Source organism: Hakea prostrata, chromosome 9 (genome assembly GCF_041222555.1).
Source record: "Hakea prostrata isolate BN-2017 chromosome 9, UWA_Hpros_2, whole genome shotgun sequence".
In the NCBI taxonomy this organism is placed as follows: domain Eukaryota; kingdom Viridiplantae; phylum Streptophyta; class Magnoliopsida; order Proteales; family Proteaceae; genus Hakea; species Hakea prostrata.
The window spans coordinates 25,319,203-25,337,222 of NC_142608.1; the positions used below are offsets into that span (position 1 = coordinate 25,319,203).

General features: G+C 38.1%; 1 protein-coding gene across 1 annotated transcript; it reads right to left on the bottom strand.

The window, feature by feature from the left end:
* Positions 1-1,258: 1,258 nt before the first annotated feature.
* Positions 1,259-1,916, bottom strand: LOC149005052 (2S seed storage albumin protein-like). The gene is made up of 2 exons (XM_089135783.1): positions 1,765-1,916; positions 1,259-1,646 (listed from the first exon to the last, which is right to left on the bottom strand). Exons 1-2 carry the CDS (start codon positions 1,914-1,916, stop codon positions 1,259-1,261), a joined length of 540 nt encoding a protein of 179 aa, XP_088991909.1.
* Between the last annotated feature and the right edge of the window lie 16,104 nt (positions 1,917-18,020).

Genomic DNA, 18,020 nt, shown 5'->3' on the forward strand with positions numbered 1-18,020 from the left:
AAATATCAAGGTATGATATTTGTCTAAGGAGAAGGAGGATATAAATCATTTCTTCATAACTTGTTGCGTGAAACATGGAGATGGTAGCCTCCTGGGTCGAGATAACTTGGTGGAGAAATTATTGATGGAGTATGGAACAAATGGTGGAGAGATGAATCCCATGATATGGTGTTTAATTAAGGGATGTGTGGCTCAAGGGATTTGATAATTTGCGATTGAATACTAGGCGCGACTCAGCCAAATGAGCTATGGAAATAATGGAATCCACCATTGACATATGGGTTCGTATAAGTGCATTCGAGTCCAAATCATCTCCAGTCAGGAGAGAAAAAAAAGGTGATCTAAACTTGATGATTTCAGCTCCATAAGTAACCCAGGAAATGAGGGTGCTAACAGGGTAATTCGTGATTTGAAAGTTAACGTGACGGTTTGGAATATGGGCAGCTATGAGGGGAAGGCTTTTTGGAACTCTAACAAAGTCTGGAAAAGGCAACAGAACCACAGTTGCCTAAGATATGGATGTAATGGAATTCTGACTACCACTGTGGTTTTGAATTCCAATTCAAAGAAGAAAGACCGATCCCTGCAGGGATGGATTTCCCCACAACTTTTAATTTCTAAAGACAATTAAATGGAGAATCTCAGTACTATTACTACGGATCACTTAGACCAATTCAGCTGCATGACATCAAGCCTCAAGTCCACCAAAGGATTGCCCAACACCGATAGTAATGAAAATGGAAATTAACAAATTAAAAAGGATAATGATCGATTAATCATGTGGATGCAGTAAATTAAGTAACTTTACATGTAGATCCACTGCAATGCAAGTCGGTACTTGGCCGGCCTGAAGTAGGCCAACCACTGCATCACATTTAATTTTGTGACTTAAGGGAATATGTAGTTAAATCTATATATGTCGTCCTTCCTAAACTGGAGAATTGCCGAAGTAGGTTATAAATTAGGTCGGTTTCAACGTCTTGCAGGGAAAAAGAATCGTAGATGCACCGGCTAAGAGAGGACTCAATGATTAATCCTCTCGATCTCTTTGGCCAAATGTGTAAGATCGATCGTAATCTAGAAGGTAGAATTTCGATCGGTAAAAGTGGGCAACTACATTAGCTTTTAATAAAGAGTACAAAGCAGTGAAAGCACGATAATGTGCTTTTTTACAACTTCGCCTTACCCCCTGATCTCAATTATTCGTCGTCTTCTAAGAACTACTAGTTCTTAAGGTTCAACCAAAACTTCGGAAAGCTCAGTAGTGCTCCCTAATCTGGCAGTACTGGGGCCTGTTTAAGCGGCACATCTGGGGCAGATTCTGAGCCCTTCGAACCATCTGCTCCCTTTGCTGGCTCTGATCACCACCTCCACCAGAGTAGCTTCCACGCCTGTCATAGTCTTGTGAGCTTCCACGCCTATCCTCGTCGAATCTACCTTGTCTCTCGTAATCCTGGGATCTTCCTCCTCTCTCCTCCTGAGCTCGTTCCAGTGCTCTCTCTACGGCCTGACACCTGCACCTCTCATTCACTTGCCTCAGCTCTCTGCAGCAGTGCTCCAGGAACTGCTCTTCTTCGGATCCACGCCTAAGAATCAGATCTCCAATTCCTCGTCCTCGTCCACCTCTCTGCATGTATCGCTGGCAACTTCATGTACAAAATTAACAACAGAAACAAAACAATGAGGCTGGACTGATCAGATTATATTGTAATGTAAACTCAAACCCGCCATGATTTTAATGTAAATTCTGAAGAAGAAAGAAACCTGTGCAAGCGCTGGCCACTCAACTCCTGACGGCATTGCCCCCCACTGCTGTATCGGTTTTCTAGCTCTTCATCAGTGTCAACGAAAATCGTGGCTTCTGCCATAACCATTAAGGCCACCAGAACAACACCTATGATCGCAACCCGACCCATTCTTCTTCCCTGCTTGTCAATTCTTACTGATCAGTTGTTGAAACTAGATTTCTTCACTTTGATGAGCAGGGAGAGCTAGAGAAGAAATATTTATAGGAGATTCTTAGGGTTTGCATGGCAAACAAGTGGAGGGAAAGCGAAGAGTACGTCCTGGTTTTGGTGGACTGATTCATATACGGACAGGTGCATATTCGCTGGACAATTGTACTTCCGAGTAGTGTGCTGTGCAAAAGGGTTTTGTGGTTCCATGTGATCTAATACATATTACAAAATTACAAAAACATAACTAAGAATTTAACTAGTTCTTACAACATAAATATAAATGTCAAAACACAAATTTTCTTTCCCTCTTCACTTGTGTTTCTTCTTATTGGTAGCAGTGATAGGTAATGGTAGTCCGTTGCTTCATATATAGAAGCAATACATCCAACAAAAATATAAATGCCAAACACAAATTTTCTTTCCCTCTTCACTTGTGTTTCTTCTTATTGGTACCAGTAATAGGTAATGGTTGTTCAGTTGCTTCATATATGGAAGCAATGCATTGAAATTGTCTTTCCATTTTGTTGTTTGTATTGCTCTTCATCTCATTTCTTCTTCTGCATTTGCTGCTCCTTTCAGTTGAATAAGATTATTTGCAACCTCTATGTCTAAGTTAATCCATTCCCCGATCATCAGATCCTTCTTCATCCCTGAATTTTACCAGTTGAAATTAAATTAATTTGAACTTAAAAAGATCGATTTGATATATTAATGGTTATAAGATATGATACTATAAAAAGCTAACTTCATAATACCAAAAGTAGAAGCAAACAAAGAGGGATGAAGAGCTGCAGATGGAATATGCCACCACCCCAGATATTCTACTAACATACGACGCATAGGATTGTAAAAGAGCATAGAAACATAAATAGCATGAAATTAGGTTTTCCAACCTTCAACATAAATGAATATTCAGTTTTGGTTTATTTTCATATCCCCCCCCCCCCCTCTTTCTGTTTTACATTAATTTTGGGGAGCACCATCGATTGTCAATTTTGATTCTACCCTTAAATCAAACAAAACCCCAGAAAATAGGAAATGCCCTAAACTTGTAAGGGTGTAAATACCCAACACAAGTCTCCCACATTCAACAGGGTATGGGGAAGGTCAGATGTATGCAGCCTTATCCTGATTTCTAGAGACTTTGTTTCTAGGACTTGAACCCGCGACCAAGCGCCGAACAACTGAGCACTTGACCATAGTGCCAAGCACAACTGCGCAACCATCTTAATGATACTACCATAATAAAAGCAACTGAAACTAAGCTCTCTCATCTATTATATAGTCATCCAAGACAACAAGAATAATTACAATATGGAAAGAAATAGAGAGAAAACATCAAATAAACATGGAAATGTTTCCCTATTCAACAATTATATATAGAAAAGGAAAATAAATACTTGCATAATGAAGCAGTAATTTACAACCATTGTGAAATACTTAAAATAGAGGTAGTTAAATATTACCACCAGTAGAAGGATAATAATATAATAACACAGCTAAATATATAACATCACATTCAACCTAGTTGCTATCAAAATAATGCAAATAAATTCTAGTCAAGATGAACAAAAGCCAGCCCCCCTATAACGGCCGCCAAATATATTACTACATGCAAACTCACATTAAAGTGGTGCTTTTATGTTAACGAGAAAGTACAAGCCTTTTCCGCCCTTGTGGCGTGTTTTTGCTCCGCCCTTGTGGCATGTATTTTGCCCCTCTCTATGGGAATTGATGTTTATTTGGTGCTGTAGTTGCTACAGCTTATATTCTAAGGGTTTTTTGGGCGTGATCCTTTTTGGGCATGACCCAACCCTTAGCCTAGATGACTCTGTCTATTGCATGTACGACAGTTTGGTCACTTTCCGCTCCTTGGTTCAGTTCGAACCTTGTGTTTTCATGCAGTTTTGTCTGTATTTTCTTTAATATGTATGTCTGTACTTTCTTTAGTTCAATGAATGAAGTGTTGTTTACCCAAAAAAAAAAAAAGAGAAAGTACAAGCCTTGTAACTGGCTAATTCACAGAAAAGTAATGTTTCCAATTCAATTGGCTCTCCAATTTGCCCTAGATGACAAGGCCAATCTAGTTTTCACTTTCACAATCTTGATTATTATAGAATAAAGGTAAAAAAAAAAAAATGGATGCAAATAGATGAAACTCGATACAAACATATGTAGTCTACAAGTGAAACTTATCTTATTCAACTTTGTTACATTAAGAATCAGAACTGAAAAAAAGAAAGATAAATAAATTAAATTTGAACACTTCATCATACCTGAAGAAGGAGAAGAAAAAAGTAGCAGATTAGATGAAGAATCAAAAGAATGGAATACAAACAAGAAAGAAATTATTTGTAAGCACTGAGCAAGTGTAAATTGGATATGAAACCTAACTTGAATCACTTGATATATATTAACTAGGGTTGATCAAGGCATCATGGACTCCAAAGCAACACTACCTAAAATACACCGGTTGACAACTGACACCAGCACAAAGGCTTGTGGCGGTTACAACTGATATCTATTTCACTAGGCAAAGCTAGGAGTTATCTTATCAGGTGTGATGCTGAGTGTACTTTGGTTTATATATATATATATATATATATATATATATATATATATATACTACAAAATTAACTACCCACCCATCTGACAGACATGAAGACTAAAGGAGCAATGTATGATATCTATAATTTTTTTTTTGTTTACTAAAATGATGGTATTTAAACCTAAGGGTGGCTCAATTGGCAAAAGACCAATGCTTTTATGCAGGAGGTCAGAATTTTCTCAGGACAGAAGCAAAAAGCATAAAAGGTTTGCCCATGTTCAACTCCAAAACCAGCACCTCCAACCCCCAATTCTAGACATCCTGCAGTATAACGGTAAATAGAGCACATTTCCAAATCTTGAGTTGGTTCTACAGCCTTCCGGTTAGTGTTCAAGCAATTCTTTGCAGCTTCTCCATTACAAGTCCAAAATTCATGGAAGGCCTTCTCTGCTTTGGGATGGCGATTCAAATTCTAATGTCCATTGAAGGTGTTGGTTTTTTACCAATTCAATATTTTTGAACCAACCTAACCCAAAATGGATGCAGAATCCCATATGGTAACCTATTTTTAATGATCCCATTTGTAAACCCATATCTATCCATGGTTAACCTATTAATCCTATTTTTAATAGGTCTTTATATTAACTCTTTAGAAAAAAAAGAAAGAAAAAAAAAAGGGAGGGGACCACGGGCAGAGCTGCCCATGGGCCAAGGCTGCAGGAGTCGGGATCAACGACACTGACTGGATGCTTGCTAACCATGAACACTGGTTGGGGGGGGGGGGGGAGTACCACTATGGGTCCCACCCCTCTTAAAAAAAATTTACTTGTGGGCCCACCTAATTTTGTGGTTGAAAAATATAAAGGGAATGTGCTCTGCATCAGCTGAGATTATCAGGATTCGGGTGGTAGCCTTCCTTTTTAAAATTTTCCTTGTTGACTCCCTTTCTTTTATTTTTTTGGTTATCTCAGTTCTTGTCCTCCTTCTATATGTGAATGAGCACTTGGCTCCCTTCTTTATTGGATAAAATAAGCCATAGAAAGAAAGATCACTATACCCTTCCCCCCTCCCTCTCCTTTTTCCCTTCAAATGTTGAATCCTAGCTTTGCCCTGGTAGAAACTATTCCATATACTACTTAGGAGGATTGAACTTGACGCCTTTTGAGAGACGCATTGATCATTGCCATCTCAACCAACCTCTGATGGTAATCCTTTACATGTGTATGAATCCATAATTTACAAGACACAGTAATCAAAATTTCATTGCAAACAACAAGAAGCGGCTTGACAAAGGTCACGAAGCCAAGGAAATAAGTTAAACAAAAACTAACGGAATTAGCAAAAAAATCAATGAAGTAACCATGATTTATTCTTCCAGAAAAAAAGAATTCCTTTATTTAAACATCTTCAGATCATGAATTATCCTTTTCTGTTGTCCCATATTTTCACCCACTATGGGACCCACCTTTCTAAGTTTCCCACCTCATGGACACTGCTAGCTAAAAATAGCTAAGTTAATAATTTTGCCCTTAACTGAAAAAATAAATAATGTTTTTTTTTGGTAAAAAAAAAATAATTTTAAAGTTATATTTAGAAACCAAACTTGGTTGAGCTAGTAGATAAATTTACAAAAGCTTAGGAAATATCACTAAATGCTTTATTGACATGAAGAGGTAGGTTAGGTGTCTTCAACTGTGCAAATAGAATCCACTATGTCATCCCATCTTCTACAATGCTGCTAACCAAGAGGAATCAGGTTTAACAGGATTGGGTTTTGCTGCAATCAGAAGAGGCATGCCATGTTTAATGTTCTGTAATTGTGCTGGCTTCATAGGTTTTGGAAGGAGAGGCGTTCTTGCCTAATGGTAAAAAATTCGAGAGAAACTCAAGTTTCGACCGAGTGAAAATGGGAAACTTAGGTGGAAACTTGAAAAATTTCGAGGAAACCGAGGACTTTTCTATACAAGTTTTGACAAGTTTTAGAGAGTATTTTGGGATGGGATCTTGTATTTAAGCTAATTAGAGTATAAAGAATACGTTTGTTGTATTTTGCTAAAAAAATCAATGTAGATATGTCATTCAATGTACATAACATCAATGTAGAGTTGTCCAAACAGTACATTATAAACTTAACTACTTAAGCACATAACATTTAATATATAATTTCTAACTTCAAAATAGTTGACAATAAAAGGAAAATACAACTTAGTGTTAAGAGGAGTGCCAAGAGTGGATTCATCCTGTGAGCTGAGTAGTACTATGCCTGTAACATCCTCTCCTCTAACCAACGAACATAGACATCCCATGACATTTTATGCCAATGGTTGTCAAGTTAATCGACAACTGTAACTTTATGAGTCTAGTTATCAATACGCTTAAGTTAACCAACCTGAGAGAATACGCACTTTTGATATGGAAGTCCTAATGGAGGGGGTATTTGTCGTGGGTATTTGGGGAAACATGAAATAAACAAAAAAAATTGAAAATCTGGGAAAACTACAAAATTTACAGGAAAAAGTCCCAAGTTTCCACAAAATTTCCCAGGTTTTCACGAAATTTCTCAAGTTTCCACAAAATTTCCCAAGTTTCCACGAAATTTGGGAATTTTTTTTTCCTCATGAACCAGCTGGTCCAACTGGGTTGAACCAAGTTTTGACAGGTTTCGAGGTTTCGAGGTTTTGACAAGTTTCGACGAAATTTCGACAGTTTCAATCGAAACTGAGGACTTTTTTTCAGTCCCCATGAGTTTCGTTTCGCATTTTTCAAAATGGGAAATTTTGGTGAAAATTTTGCAAGTTTCGATGGAATTTAGTTCTATACTTCTATGTAGATATCTAAAAATCAATTTTCATTTTTTTTTTGTTGGCACATCAAAACAACACAAGAAGGAGTTCAGTTGAGTTGACTAAGCATTCAAAATTCAACAACAACTCTATTGTGAGCATGTGGATCAAATAAGATGAAAAACTATACAGCACTCAAAATTCAACAACAACTTTATTGTGTGCATGTGGATCAAATAAGCTGAAAAATTATCTCAACACTCATGGTTGTAACACAATGTTTCCTTGTACCCATCAAAATTGGTGGAGGCTGAAATACAACATTCCTTTTTTTTTCTTTCTTTCTTTTGTTTTCTTTTCTTTTTGGGTAAGAAGACAAACATCATTCATTAAACTTAAAGGAATACAGAAACACATAAAAAAATAAATAAAAAAAATAAAAAAAAGAAGAAGACATGCATGGAAACTCAAGGTTCAAATAGAAACATCTGAAACCAAAGACCAAAATTCGACCAAACCAATAATATTTTAGAAATAAAACTGTAAAACAACTAATAAGCTCAAAAGATGCGAAATACGCATCCTCCATCACAAAAGCCCAAATAGGCAAGAACGCGTCACAAAGGCGGAGACTAATATGCCACATGGGCAGAATGAAAAGAAAACACACCACAAGTGCGGAGTAGCTACAGCTTGAACAACTACGGGATCGAGTGGGAAGTCAGACGTGTAGGGAACTTCCACCGCTTGACGTCGTGCTTCGGCAGTAGTGACTTTTCCTTCACCAAATCTATGGCGAGATCGCAGAATCAGAACTTCAAAATCCGAGGGAGTTGCTTCCAACACTAACATCTACAAGAAACAAGAAAAAAATCAAAGGAAAACTGTGGAAAAAGTAAAAAGAAGAAGAAGGAGAAAGGAGAAAGAAAAAAGAAAGATTTCAGAGAAATGAAGAGAAGATAGGAGAAAAAGGAACATGGAGAAGGAGAACAAAAAGCAAACAGAGGTGGAAGAGGAAGAAGAAGAAAAGGCTCTCCGCCTCAAAACATTGCCGGACATTAATTCCCTTTTTATCTACTACTTCATAAAGGCATAAAGCACATATTCACTGGAAACTGGGGAAATATTAAAATCCAACACAATTAAATTTCATAAACCAAGATTATATTTCCAAAATAGAAATATAAGTAAAAACTGATTGGGACTCATAATAAGTGGTACATGTTCTCATATTTAACAAGCATAAGCATCATTTCACATTCATAATTCAACATCTCAAGAATATTATCAGCATTCTAATTCAAACAGTTCAATTGAAGTCATTAAGCTATCATCAAATCTCATGCATTTTTGTTCAATACACAAAGACATATATCATGCACTAGCTCCAACCCTTCCCCTCCTTCCGATCCTGCCGAGCATTGCTAATCATAACAGAGAAAAACAAAACAGAGCAGAGCAGAACATCAATAGGTTGAAATCTGCATCAACATTAATAGGTTGAAATCTGCTTCAACTATTAATTCCTCTTTTCGTACTCTTAATCCAAGACACAATCCAGATTGAAGAGAGAGAGAGAGAGAGAGAGAGAGAGAGAGAGAGAGAGAGAGAGAGAGAGAGAGAGAGAGAGAGAGAGAGAGAGTGTGTCTTGCATGCTTTAGGGTTTTGTTTCTTGGTTCTCTCCTCCTAGAGCTTGCAGGGTTTTTTCGATCCTCTCTTACTTCAGTGCTGATATTTTCCTCTCTATCTTGTTTAGCGGAAGGCATGCAATACCATACAACAGATGTAGGGGGGTCATCTCGGTTTTCCTTATGGAGTTTTCAATGAGTTACGATGGATGATCAGTTGGATGGACACCACCATAACTCTTATATTCAGTATCTTTGCATCCATGTCTGTATCTATGGCTCTTATTATGGATCTGCCTCTTTTATCTTTCTTCCCCTTCGGTGAGTGTTAGGCATGCGTTTTACTGCAACAGTAGTGGGTCTTATAGTTTTAAGGCGGGTTTCCTGTGTCTTTGAAGATTGATCTGATAGTTCGGTCAACCCTGCAATGACCTATGTATTAGGGTTTGTTGCTTGCATGGTTCTTTGCATGTGCTAGTTGACATGCCTTATTGCCAGCTTGTTTCGACTCCTGGTGGCTTTGCCGAATGGAGTTGGAGCTCGCACGAGATGATTATAATTTCTTTGACTTATACTGCAGATCTGATTGAAATCTTTCTTTTCTATCAATCACAAATTGCAGTGAGCTATTTTACTATTTCATTTCTTCATCGATGTGACTACAAGCGGTGGAGTGTTGCATGTGTGAAGACTATATCATCGTGGCTCCTTCTTTGAACAATATTTCGGGTTTTTTATCTTGCGGTTGCTGTGCATGTTCTTTTCTATGTTTTCAAGTTATCTCTCTCTCCTTGGATGGGTGCAGTTGGGTCGGTGTGGACGACAAATGGAGAGTGTTTCTTCTTGACTGAGGTTGGAGTTTCTTTTCCTTTGTTTATCTTAGATCTATTCGGGCTGGTCACAGTGATGCTATATAGAGGGGTCTTCAGGACTACGGTGCTCACTTCTGCATGCACCTATTGTTTCCTTTATTTCCACTCACGTACAAGCGCTCAAGGTATGGCTATGTACTCAGTTTCTTGCCCTTCTTCTTCCTCCAAACCTACTCCATCTGATCGGCTAGTTGAAGAGTTTGCAAAGCTTGACATTCCTGTTCGTCCTCCTGTTAAGATATCCCTGTCAGCTGGAAAGAGAGATGATGTTGAGTTTAGTGATGAAAATCACTTTATCTTTGTTTAAATTCAAATTTTGAATTTGGTGGGTTCCACTTAGTGTTAAACATGGGTAGGTGTTTGGTATCATTAAGGGCCTTGGGAGAGGTAAATGGAGTGAGAAAAAGAGAGTTTCTAGTGACTTCTAAAGGGGTTTTTGTCCAAAAACGGGATTGGCTTTAGTGAGTCTTCTTCTTCTTGTGGTTTTGCAAGAAAAGAATTCTCTTCTCTCTTGTATTCTCTCTATTGCAACTCCATTGAAGCTTGAGCTTGGATTGAAGGGTTTTCTTCAAGAGCTTAAGGTGGAAGGTTTTTTCAAGGAGGTTTGAGTGGTGGTGTGACCGGTTGAGGTAACACTGTATTATTCTCAAATCTTGTACTATTTTGAAGATTAAAATAGTGAAATCCCTCCCCATGGATGTAGCTAATCTCGAATATTTCGGGTTAGTGAACCACGTAAAATTCTTGCGTGTTGTTTGCACTTCCTTTTCATTCTTGTGGTGGTTTGTTGTTTATTAGCTTTGTGATTGTCTTTCAATTTATATTGCACAAGATCCTTGGTTTATTTGTTCATTTGGGTGATTTGTTTAATCATCCGGTTCCGTGGATTGGGTCTTGTCTTCTACAATTGGTATCAGAACATAGGTTTTGTGCATTTATTTTGAAGACAATGAGTGCTCATACATTTAGGGTGGAGCCATTTGATGGAAAGACAAATTTTGAGCTATGGAAAATGAAGATGAAAGATTTGTTAATTCAAAATGGTTGTCACAAAGCATTGTTGGGAAAAAGATAAGAAACCAGAGGGAATGAAAGATGATGATTGGGAAGAGATGGATCTCAAAGCCATGTCACTATTCGGTTAAGCTTGTTCAATGAAGTTTTATTTAATATTGCACATGAAAAATCGGCGGCGGATTTGTGGTCAAAGTTGGAAAGCATCTACCAAACAAAGTCTCTCACAAATAGAATTTTCTTGAAGAGAAAATTATTTTCTTTAAGAATGAAGGATGGTTCAAATATTTCTAACCATTTGAATGAGTTCAACAATATACTTTGTCAACTGGAAAGTGTTGAAGAAAAGATGAAGGATGAAGACAAGGTGGTGATTTTACTTTGCACTCTACCGGAATCTTATGATCATTTAGTAACGACCCTAAGTTGTAGTAAGGGAGATTCTCTTGACCTTGATTCGGTTTGTAGTACATTACTTGCCGATGAACTCCAAAAAAAGGCTTCGTTGGGAAGTTCTATGGAGGTGGGTTCGGAAGCTAATATGACAAGGGGTAGAAGCAAAGAACATCATGATTCTTCAAAGGGTTCTTCAAGAAGCAAGTCAAGACATGGTTCTAAATCCAAGGGGGCATGATAGCAAGTATAATTGTTGGTTTTGTAGAGAGAGTGAACATCTTAAAAAGAATTGTTTCAAAAGAAAGAAAAATGGTTTTAATTCGGGAAACGAGAAAGGTAAAGAGATTGTTGGTGAACATTCTAAGGAGGCAAATCAAGTTGTGGCTACCACATCTAGTGTTATCGAAGATGAAGTGTTGATAGCGGGTTGCAATTCGAAATTTCACCAAAATTGGGTTCTTGACACCGGTGCTACACATCATATGTGCCCACACAAATCTTGGTTTAACACATATGAGCCATGTGAAGGAGGATTGGTGAAGATGGGGAATAACTCATCTAGTAGAACACTTGGCATTGGATCGGTACAATTGAAGATGTTTGATGGTATTGTTCGCACACTTGAAAATGTTAGATATGTTCCAGATATGACAAAAGGTTTGATTTCTTTATCTACTTTGGAGAAGGAAGGTTGTAAATTTTCCGGAGGAGATGGAGTACTCAAAGTTTCAAGAGGTGCTCTTGTTATCATGAAGGGAATCCGAGTTGGTCTCTTGTACAAGTTATTGGGTAATTCCATTGTTGATGATGTTGCAAATGTGGCGGTTGACAAAGGAGATATTTCTTTTAGGTTGTGGCATCGAAAACTTGGGCACATGAATGAAAAAGGTATGAAAATTTTGATGGAAAATAAACTTATCCCAAATCTGATTTTTTTAGAGAATGAATTTTGTGAGCATTGTATCTATAAGAAGCATCAAAGAAAGGCTTTTAAAGCGGGTATGCACACAAGTAAAGGGATTGTTGATTATATTCACTCGGATGTTTGGGGTCCATCACCATCTAATGTGTCTTATGGTGGTGCTCAATACTTTGTTACTTTCATTGATGATTTTTCAAGGAAAGTATGAGTGTAGGTTCTCAAGTCAAAGAGTGATGTGTTAATGGCATTCAAGAACTTCAAGGTTGAGGTGGAGAAAACAACCGGTAGGAGCATCAAAGTTTTGAGGACGGATAATGAAATGGAATATGCAAAGAATGAATTTGGTAATTTTTGCAAAAAAAGTAGGAATTGTATGGCATCATTCGGTTGTGCATACTCCACAACAAAATGGAGTGGCGGAACTCATGAATAGAACATTGATGGAGAGGGTTCGGGCTATACTTAGCAATGCAAACTTGGAGAAAGAATTGTGGGCCAAGCGGTGTTGACAGCATGCTATCTTGTGAATAGGTCTCCTTCAATGACTTTGGGTGGAAAGACTCCAAATGAGGTATGGCATGGAACTCCTTGTGATTATTCGGATTTGAAAATTTTTTGATGTGATGCATATGCTTTGATTCCAAGTTGTCAAAGGAGCAAATTTGATCCAAAATCCAAGAAATGCATTTTTCTAGGATATGCTAAGAATGTGAAGGGGTATTCGTTATGGGATCCAAGTACCCATAAAATCATCATAAATCGTGATGTACATTTTGATGAATCCTCTATGTTGATTAAGGGGGTGGAAAAGAAATGTGATGAAGAAAAATCAATTGTTGAGGATACCCATGAATTTCACATGCAACCTACAAGTTTTTCAAATGAGGATGCCCATGATGAAGATGTTATGGATCTTGATTGTCACATCCCGCCAGACAGTACCCTAACTAGCATACCCGAGGGAGTGATCCACAGCCCAAAAGATCAAGTTTAGGAACGATCATATCCATTTCGCACAATAACATAATCAAAAGCAAGAACAAATCATCATAATGTTCAAGTAATTTATAATAAAAGTCAAGAAAGGATCTCAGAAGATCACTAAGAATATCAGAATGCGGAATAACAAGATACCAAATCAAAAGACAACTGTAGACTATAGCGGAAATATACCCTACAAACACATGCGGAAGGTAGATCGAAATCTAAGTAAAGCTCTAAGCTAATACAAGTAAAGTAAAAGATAAGTCTAGAAGAAACAAAAGAAATCTAATCCACATCTTCAGTCAGCTCTTCTTCTCCTTCAATCTCCATCTTCTTCACCTTGCGCTTCCTTATATGGACCGTCAAAGAAATCTGAACCTGTAGAGAAGTCTAACAACAGATTGAACAAAAAGGAATGAGTTTCGAAGGAAAATCAGTAAGGTAGTTAATCCATAACAACATAAATAACATGGAAGCAAACCATAACAAGATGCAATGCAACATGAAACAAGTAATGTATGTATGCATCTAAACTCTATGTATGCTGGTCTCTATGGCAGACATGCTTTAAGTCATAGCACCGTACTTCTTTGGGTAGGTCAAACACACAACGCCTTTTGGTAGTGGGTCCGGCATCCCTCAGGACAAACCATGGCAGGGGGTTAAGTCAACACTCTCTCACAACCATTTGGCATAAGTATCGGCGCATGTCAGGGAAAATCCTAGCCCAATGCAAGTCATCTACTCAGTTACATCAACTCAGGTCCAGATACTTCCATTCCTCGCCCCTGGCGATCCTTTCCGGTATCCTTTCCACTAGAGTCCTAATAGTCCCGGACTACGGACTCATCAACCCTATTGGTTATCCACATATGGTAAACGGGAAGCTCTCATGTCCTCTCACGGGTTGGTTACCGGTCTTAAGCGCCCATGAGCCCAAGTCTAGCCATATGCAACCCTCCAATACATGGCCCCCACAATGTGATTCCCGTCCTCTCACTGGTTGGTTACCAGTCTTGAGCGCCCGGGAGTCCCCATTGCTGCCACGGGTCGTTCAGTCTCAATACCCTTCCGAATCGGGTCTGATATAACAGGGGTACAACCTAACCAAATACTGCTAGACAGCCCTAGGTATGACAACCAATGATTCGGGAAAGTGTCGATGGGCAACCCCGGAAACATCCCATACTATTTCTGATAATGTCCAAGGACAGAAGTGTCAAAAGGACACCTCCCAATCCCAAACCAAACTTAATCAAACACAGTCTCAGATAAGTCATGACATATACAATCAGCAACTCATTATATAAAAGAGAATGTAAAGTCATGATCAATTCATAAAACAATATAGTAATAAGCAATCTCACATAAGTCTAAGTAATAAAAGAAACATGATAAAGAGCTACTGTTCTCATAGTAGTACATCAGAATATAAAGTGTACAAACAGTAATAACTCATAGTTTCGTAAAGTAGAAACCAGAGAGTATGCAATCTATGTAGTTAAGGAGATAACTGTCCTTACCTTGATTATCGCCGAAGATAATCCAAAGTTCAAAGAGAGAGGCTCCAAACTTAGCAAATAAACCCCTAACAATCATAGATATAACATTAGGAAAGATGCCTAAAAGATCAGAGAGCAAACGAATCAAACTGAGCGAAAATTGAAGCTACTGACTTCATTGGTCGATTGCCTTGGTCTACTGACCCAGTCGACCAATCGAGTCAGTACGGAATAGTGAAAATTGTTTTGGTCATAACTTCTTCGTTTGAAGTCGGATTGATCCGAAATTCGAAGGGGAACTTCCTAGGATGTATTAGAATCATATAGGAAGATAAAATCATCAAGTCATGGTCAAAATATGGGCCCTTGATTTGACCCAAGAAACTAGGGTTTCAACCTTTATGGCTCCCATGAAAAGGTTATGATCACAGAAAGAGAGGGAATGATTGTTATCAAGAAAATAACAAGAAATCATAGGAAATCTAGTTTAGGTTAATAGAAACATTTCCCATGAGGCTTCCCTCACATGGGAGGTTACAAAAGGTTTCCAGAAAGATCATTCAAGGGTTAGGGTTAGGGTTTCAAGAATCTATTGGCTAGGGTTAAGATCATGATGATGATCATAGATCTCAAAGAATAGAATGAGATCATGGAATAGATGGTTGCAAGGATGCATCATCTTTTTCCTGATCGCAGTCAAGAACAAGAACGAAGAAAGAATAATTAGAAATCCTAATTAGGTTAAACATGGATCATGAAGAAAATATAGTATGGTTAAGGATAAATAACTAGGATATGAAAAGTTACAGATCTAGTAAGGAAAACACATTGATTGGATGTTAACAAGATCAAACTAAGGGTTCTTGGTTTGATCCAAGAAGTTAGGGTTTCACCCTTTTTTGCTCACAGGAAAAGGTTGAGATCACAGAATGAAAGGGAATTAATGATTGGCCAATTAAAACAAGAAAATCATAGAAGGTCAAATTTAGATTAACATAAATATGACCCATGAGGTTTCCCTCACATGGGAGGTTACCAAAGGTTCTCTGGATGACCACACAAGGTTAAAGTTTCAAAGGTTAGGGTTTCAAGATTAGGGTTTCAAGAATTCAACTGGCTGGGGTTGAGATCATGATGATGATCATAGATCTCAAGGAACAAGATGAGATCATGGAGTGGATGGTTGCAAGAGTGCAGCATCTTCTTCCTGATCTCAACTAAGAACAGAATTAAAGAAAGAAAATCAGAGATAGAAGAAAGAGTGAGTATACACATACCTTTGCTGCAGGAGGATGAAGATTTCTTCAAGTCTTGTGAGAGATCACCAAGGAATGCAAAGGGAATTGATTAGATTAGGGTTCTAACTCATTCCAGAGGCTTAGGAGGCAGATGAGGCGGAGTATTCCCGAGATTAGACTTAAATAGAGGAGACAGGACCAAATTGGTAAATTCATAACCAATTGGTCGATTGATTGGTCAATTGGTCCAATCGACCAATGAGTCGACCAATCAGGACAGCAAGGTTCAAACAAGGATTCAGAGGGCTATACAGGGTCAAATTGAGTGAGGTTTTCTTCTACGAGTCAATCAAGAAGTCTAATTTCCAAAAATACCTTCAGATAAATCATGGGAGTTAATTAGGTCCACCAACTAAGCTTACCTTCTTCGATGCGCAAGCAGGATTTTCCAGACATAGTTCAGCAACTTCAGACATGGATTTGGAGGGTTATATGGGGTCAAATTGAGTGGGGTTTTCTCCTACAAGTCCATCAAGAAGTCTAGTTTTGGGAAATATATTCAGATTGGGCACAGGAGTTCATTAGGTATTTCAACTAATTCACCCCCCTTCGGTGCGCAGATTCAAAATTAACACTGGCAATGCTCTCAAGTGAAGGGCATCATCGTCAATGTCCATGGGCTTGGGCTCCGAAACCAAATCATCAACCAAAAGGGTCTACAAGTCTCTTATTCCCCCACTTCAGGTCTTTGGACCTACAAACATAATAGATTCCGGGCCGGGTCAAGGTTAGGATAAGGCTGGACATTACAGATCTACCCTAAGGGAAAGGTCTGGCATGACTTCCTAAGGCTTTCAAAGATAATAATACTAAAATCAAGGTCCAATTTTAAGGTGTAAAATTTAAACTAACCCTTCTTTACCCAAAAATAGATAGGGTGTCCTGGCTAGGTTTGGGCTGGATTTCACATTCTCCCCCCCTTAAAATAATTTCTTCCTCAAAATTGGGAGAGTACTTGGTTTCAAAAAGGCAGGGGTACTTTCCTATTATCTTGGCTTCCTTCATCCAAAGTCCACAGAAAACAAATAACAATAAGTCTTATGTAAGGAGACAAGGAATATATCTGACATGCTTTGAAATCAAATCGAAAGTATGATCATGGCTTCATGAAGATTTCACAAGGATCATGGCGAAGATTAATATGAAGATTATAAAACTTTAAGAATGAAAGGAGATTGTAGAAGAGATGGTTGCAAGGATCAATATGTTGCAAGGATGCAACATCTTCTTCATCATCTCAATCTCAAAGAATAAATCATGGCAAGAGTAGATCAATACAACACAAGAGAGATTACAAATCTTTGATTGAAGAATAGGAGATGAAAAGCTTGAAGTCTTGAAACAATTAGAAGGAATAACAAATCATATAGATCACACTTGATTTCTCTTCGAAATCATCATGTGGAGAATTCACAAGGTTATAGAGTGTATGGAGATCCACTCTAGAACAACAGGGAAAGAAGGATCAGTCATGGGAATGATTTAAGATCATCATCCTATCAAAGGGAATGTAAGGCACAAGAAGAAATCGTGGAGAGAATAGATCAACTTTGGGGTAAACTTCTACCAAACGAAACTAGGCAATTCGTTCGGTAGAGAATAAATCGAACAATGCATATGGTATGTATGCATCTGGCACAGCAGCAAGGTTAGGGTTAGGTGGGATCTCACAATCTCCCCCCCCCCCTTAAAATAATTTCGTCCCCGAAATTGAAAGCATACTTGAGCTCCCACTAAGATGAGGAAACTTCTTCAGGGGTGTGATTCTTCCACCAAATTTTTACCAGGCTATGGAAGGTACAATGAACAATAGATCTAATAGGTAAAGAACACGGAAGTTTTGGCTGACTTCTCAAACAGCTAAGAGGAATTCAAAACAATAATGACAAGCACTTCTAATCAAGACTAGTCAAACTCATATGGTAAGGATAAATTAAAACAATGCATATGGCCTATATGCAATGCATCAGTAAGGATTAAATCAAGCAACGCATATGATATGTATGTAATGCACAAGTAAAGAATAAATCAGGGCAATGCATGTGGTATTCATACAAATGCGTAAGCAAAGATAAATCAAAGCAGTGCATATGGTATTTATACAATGCATAAGTA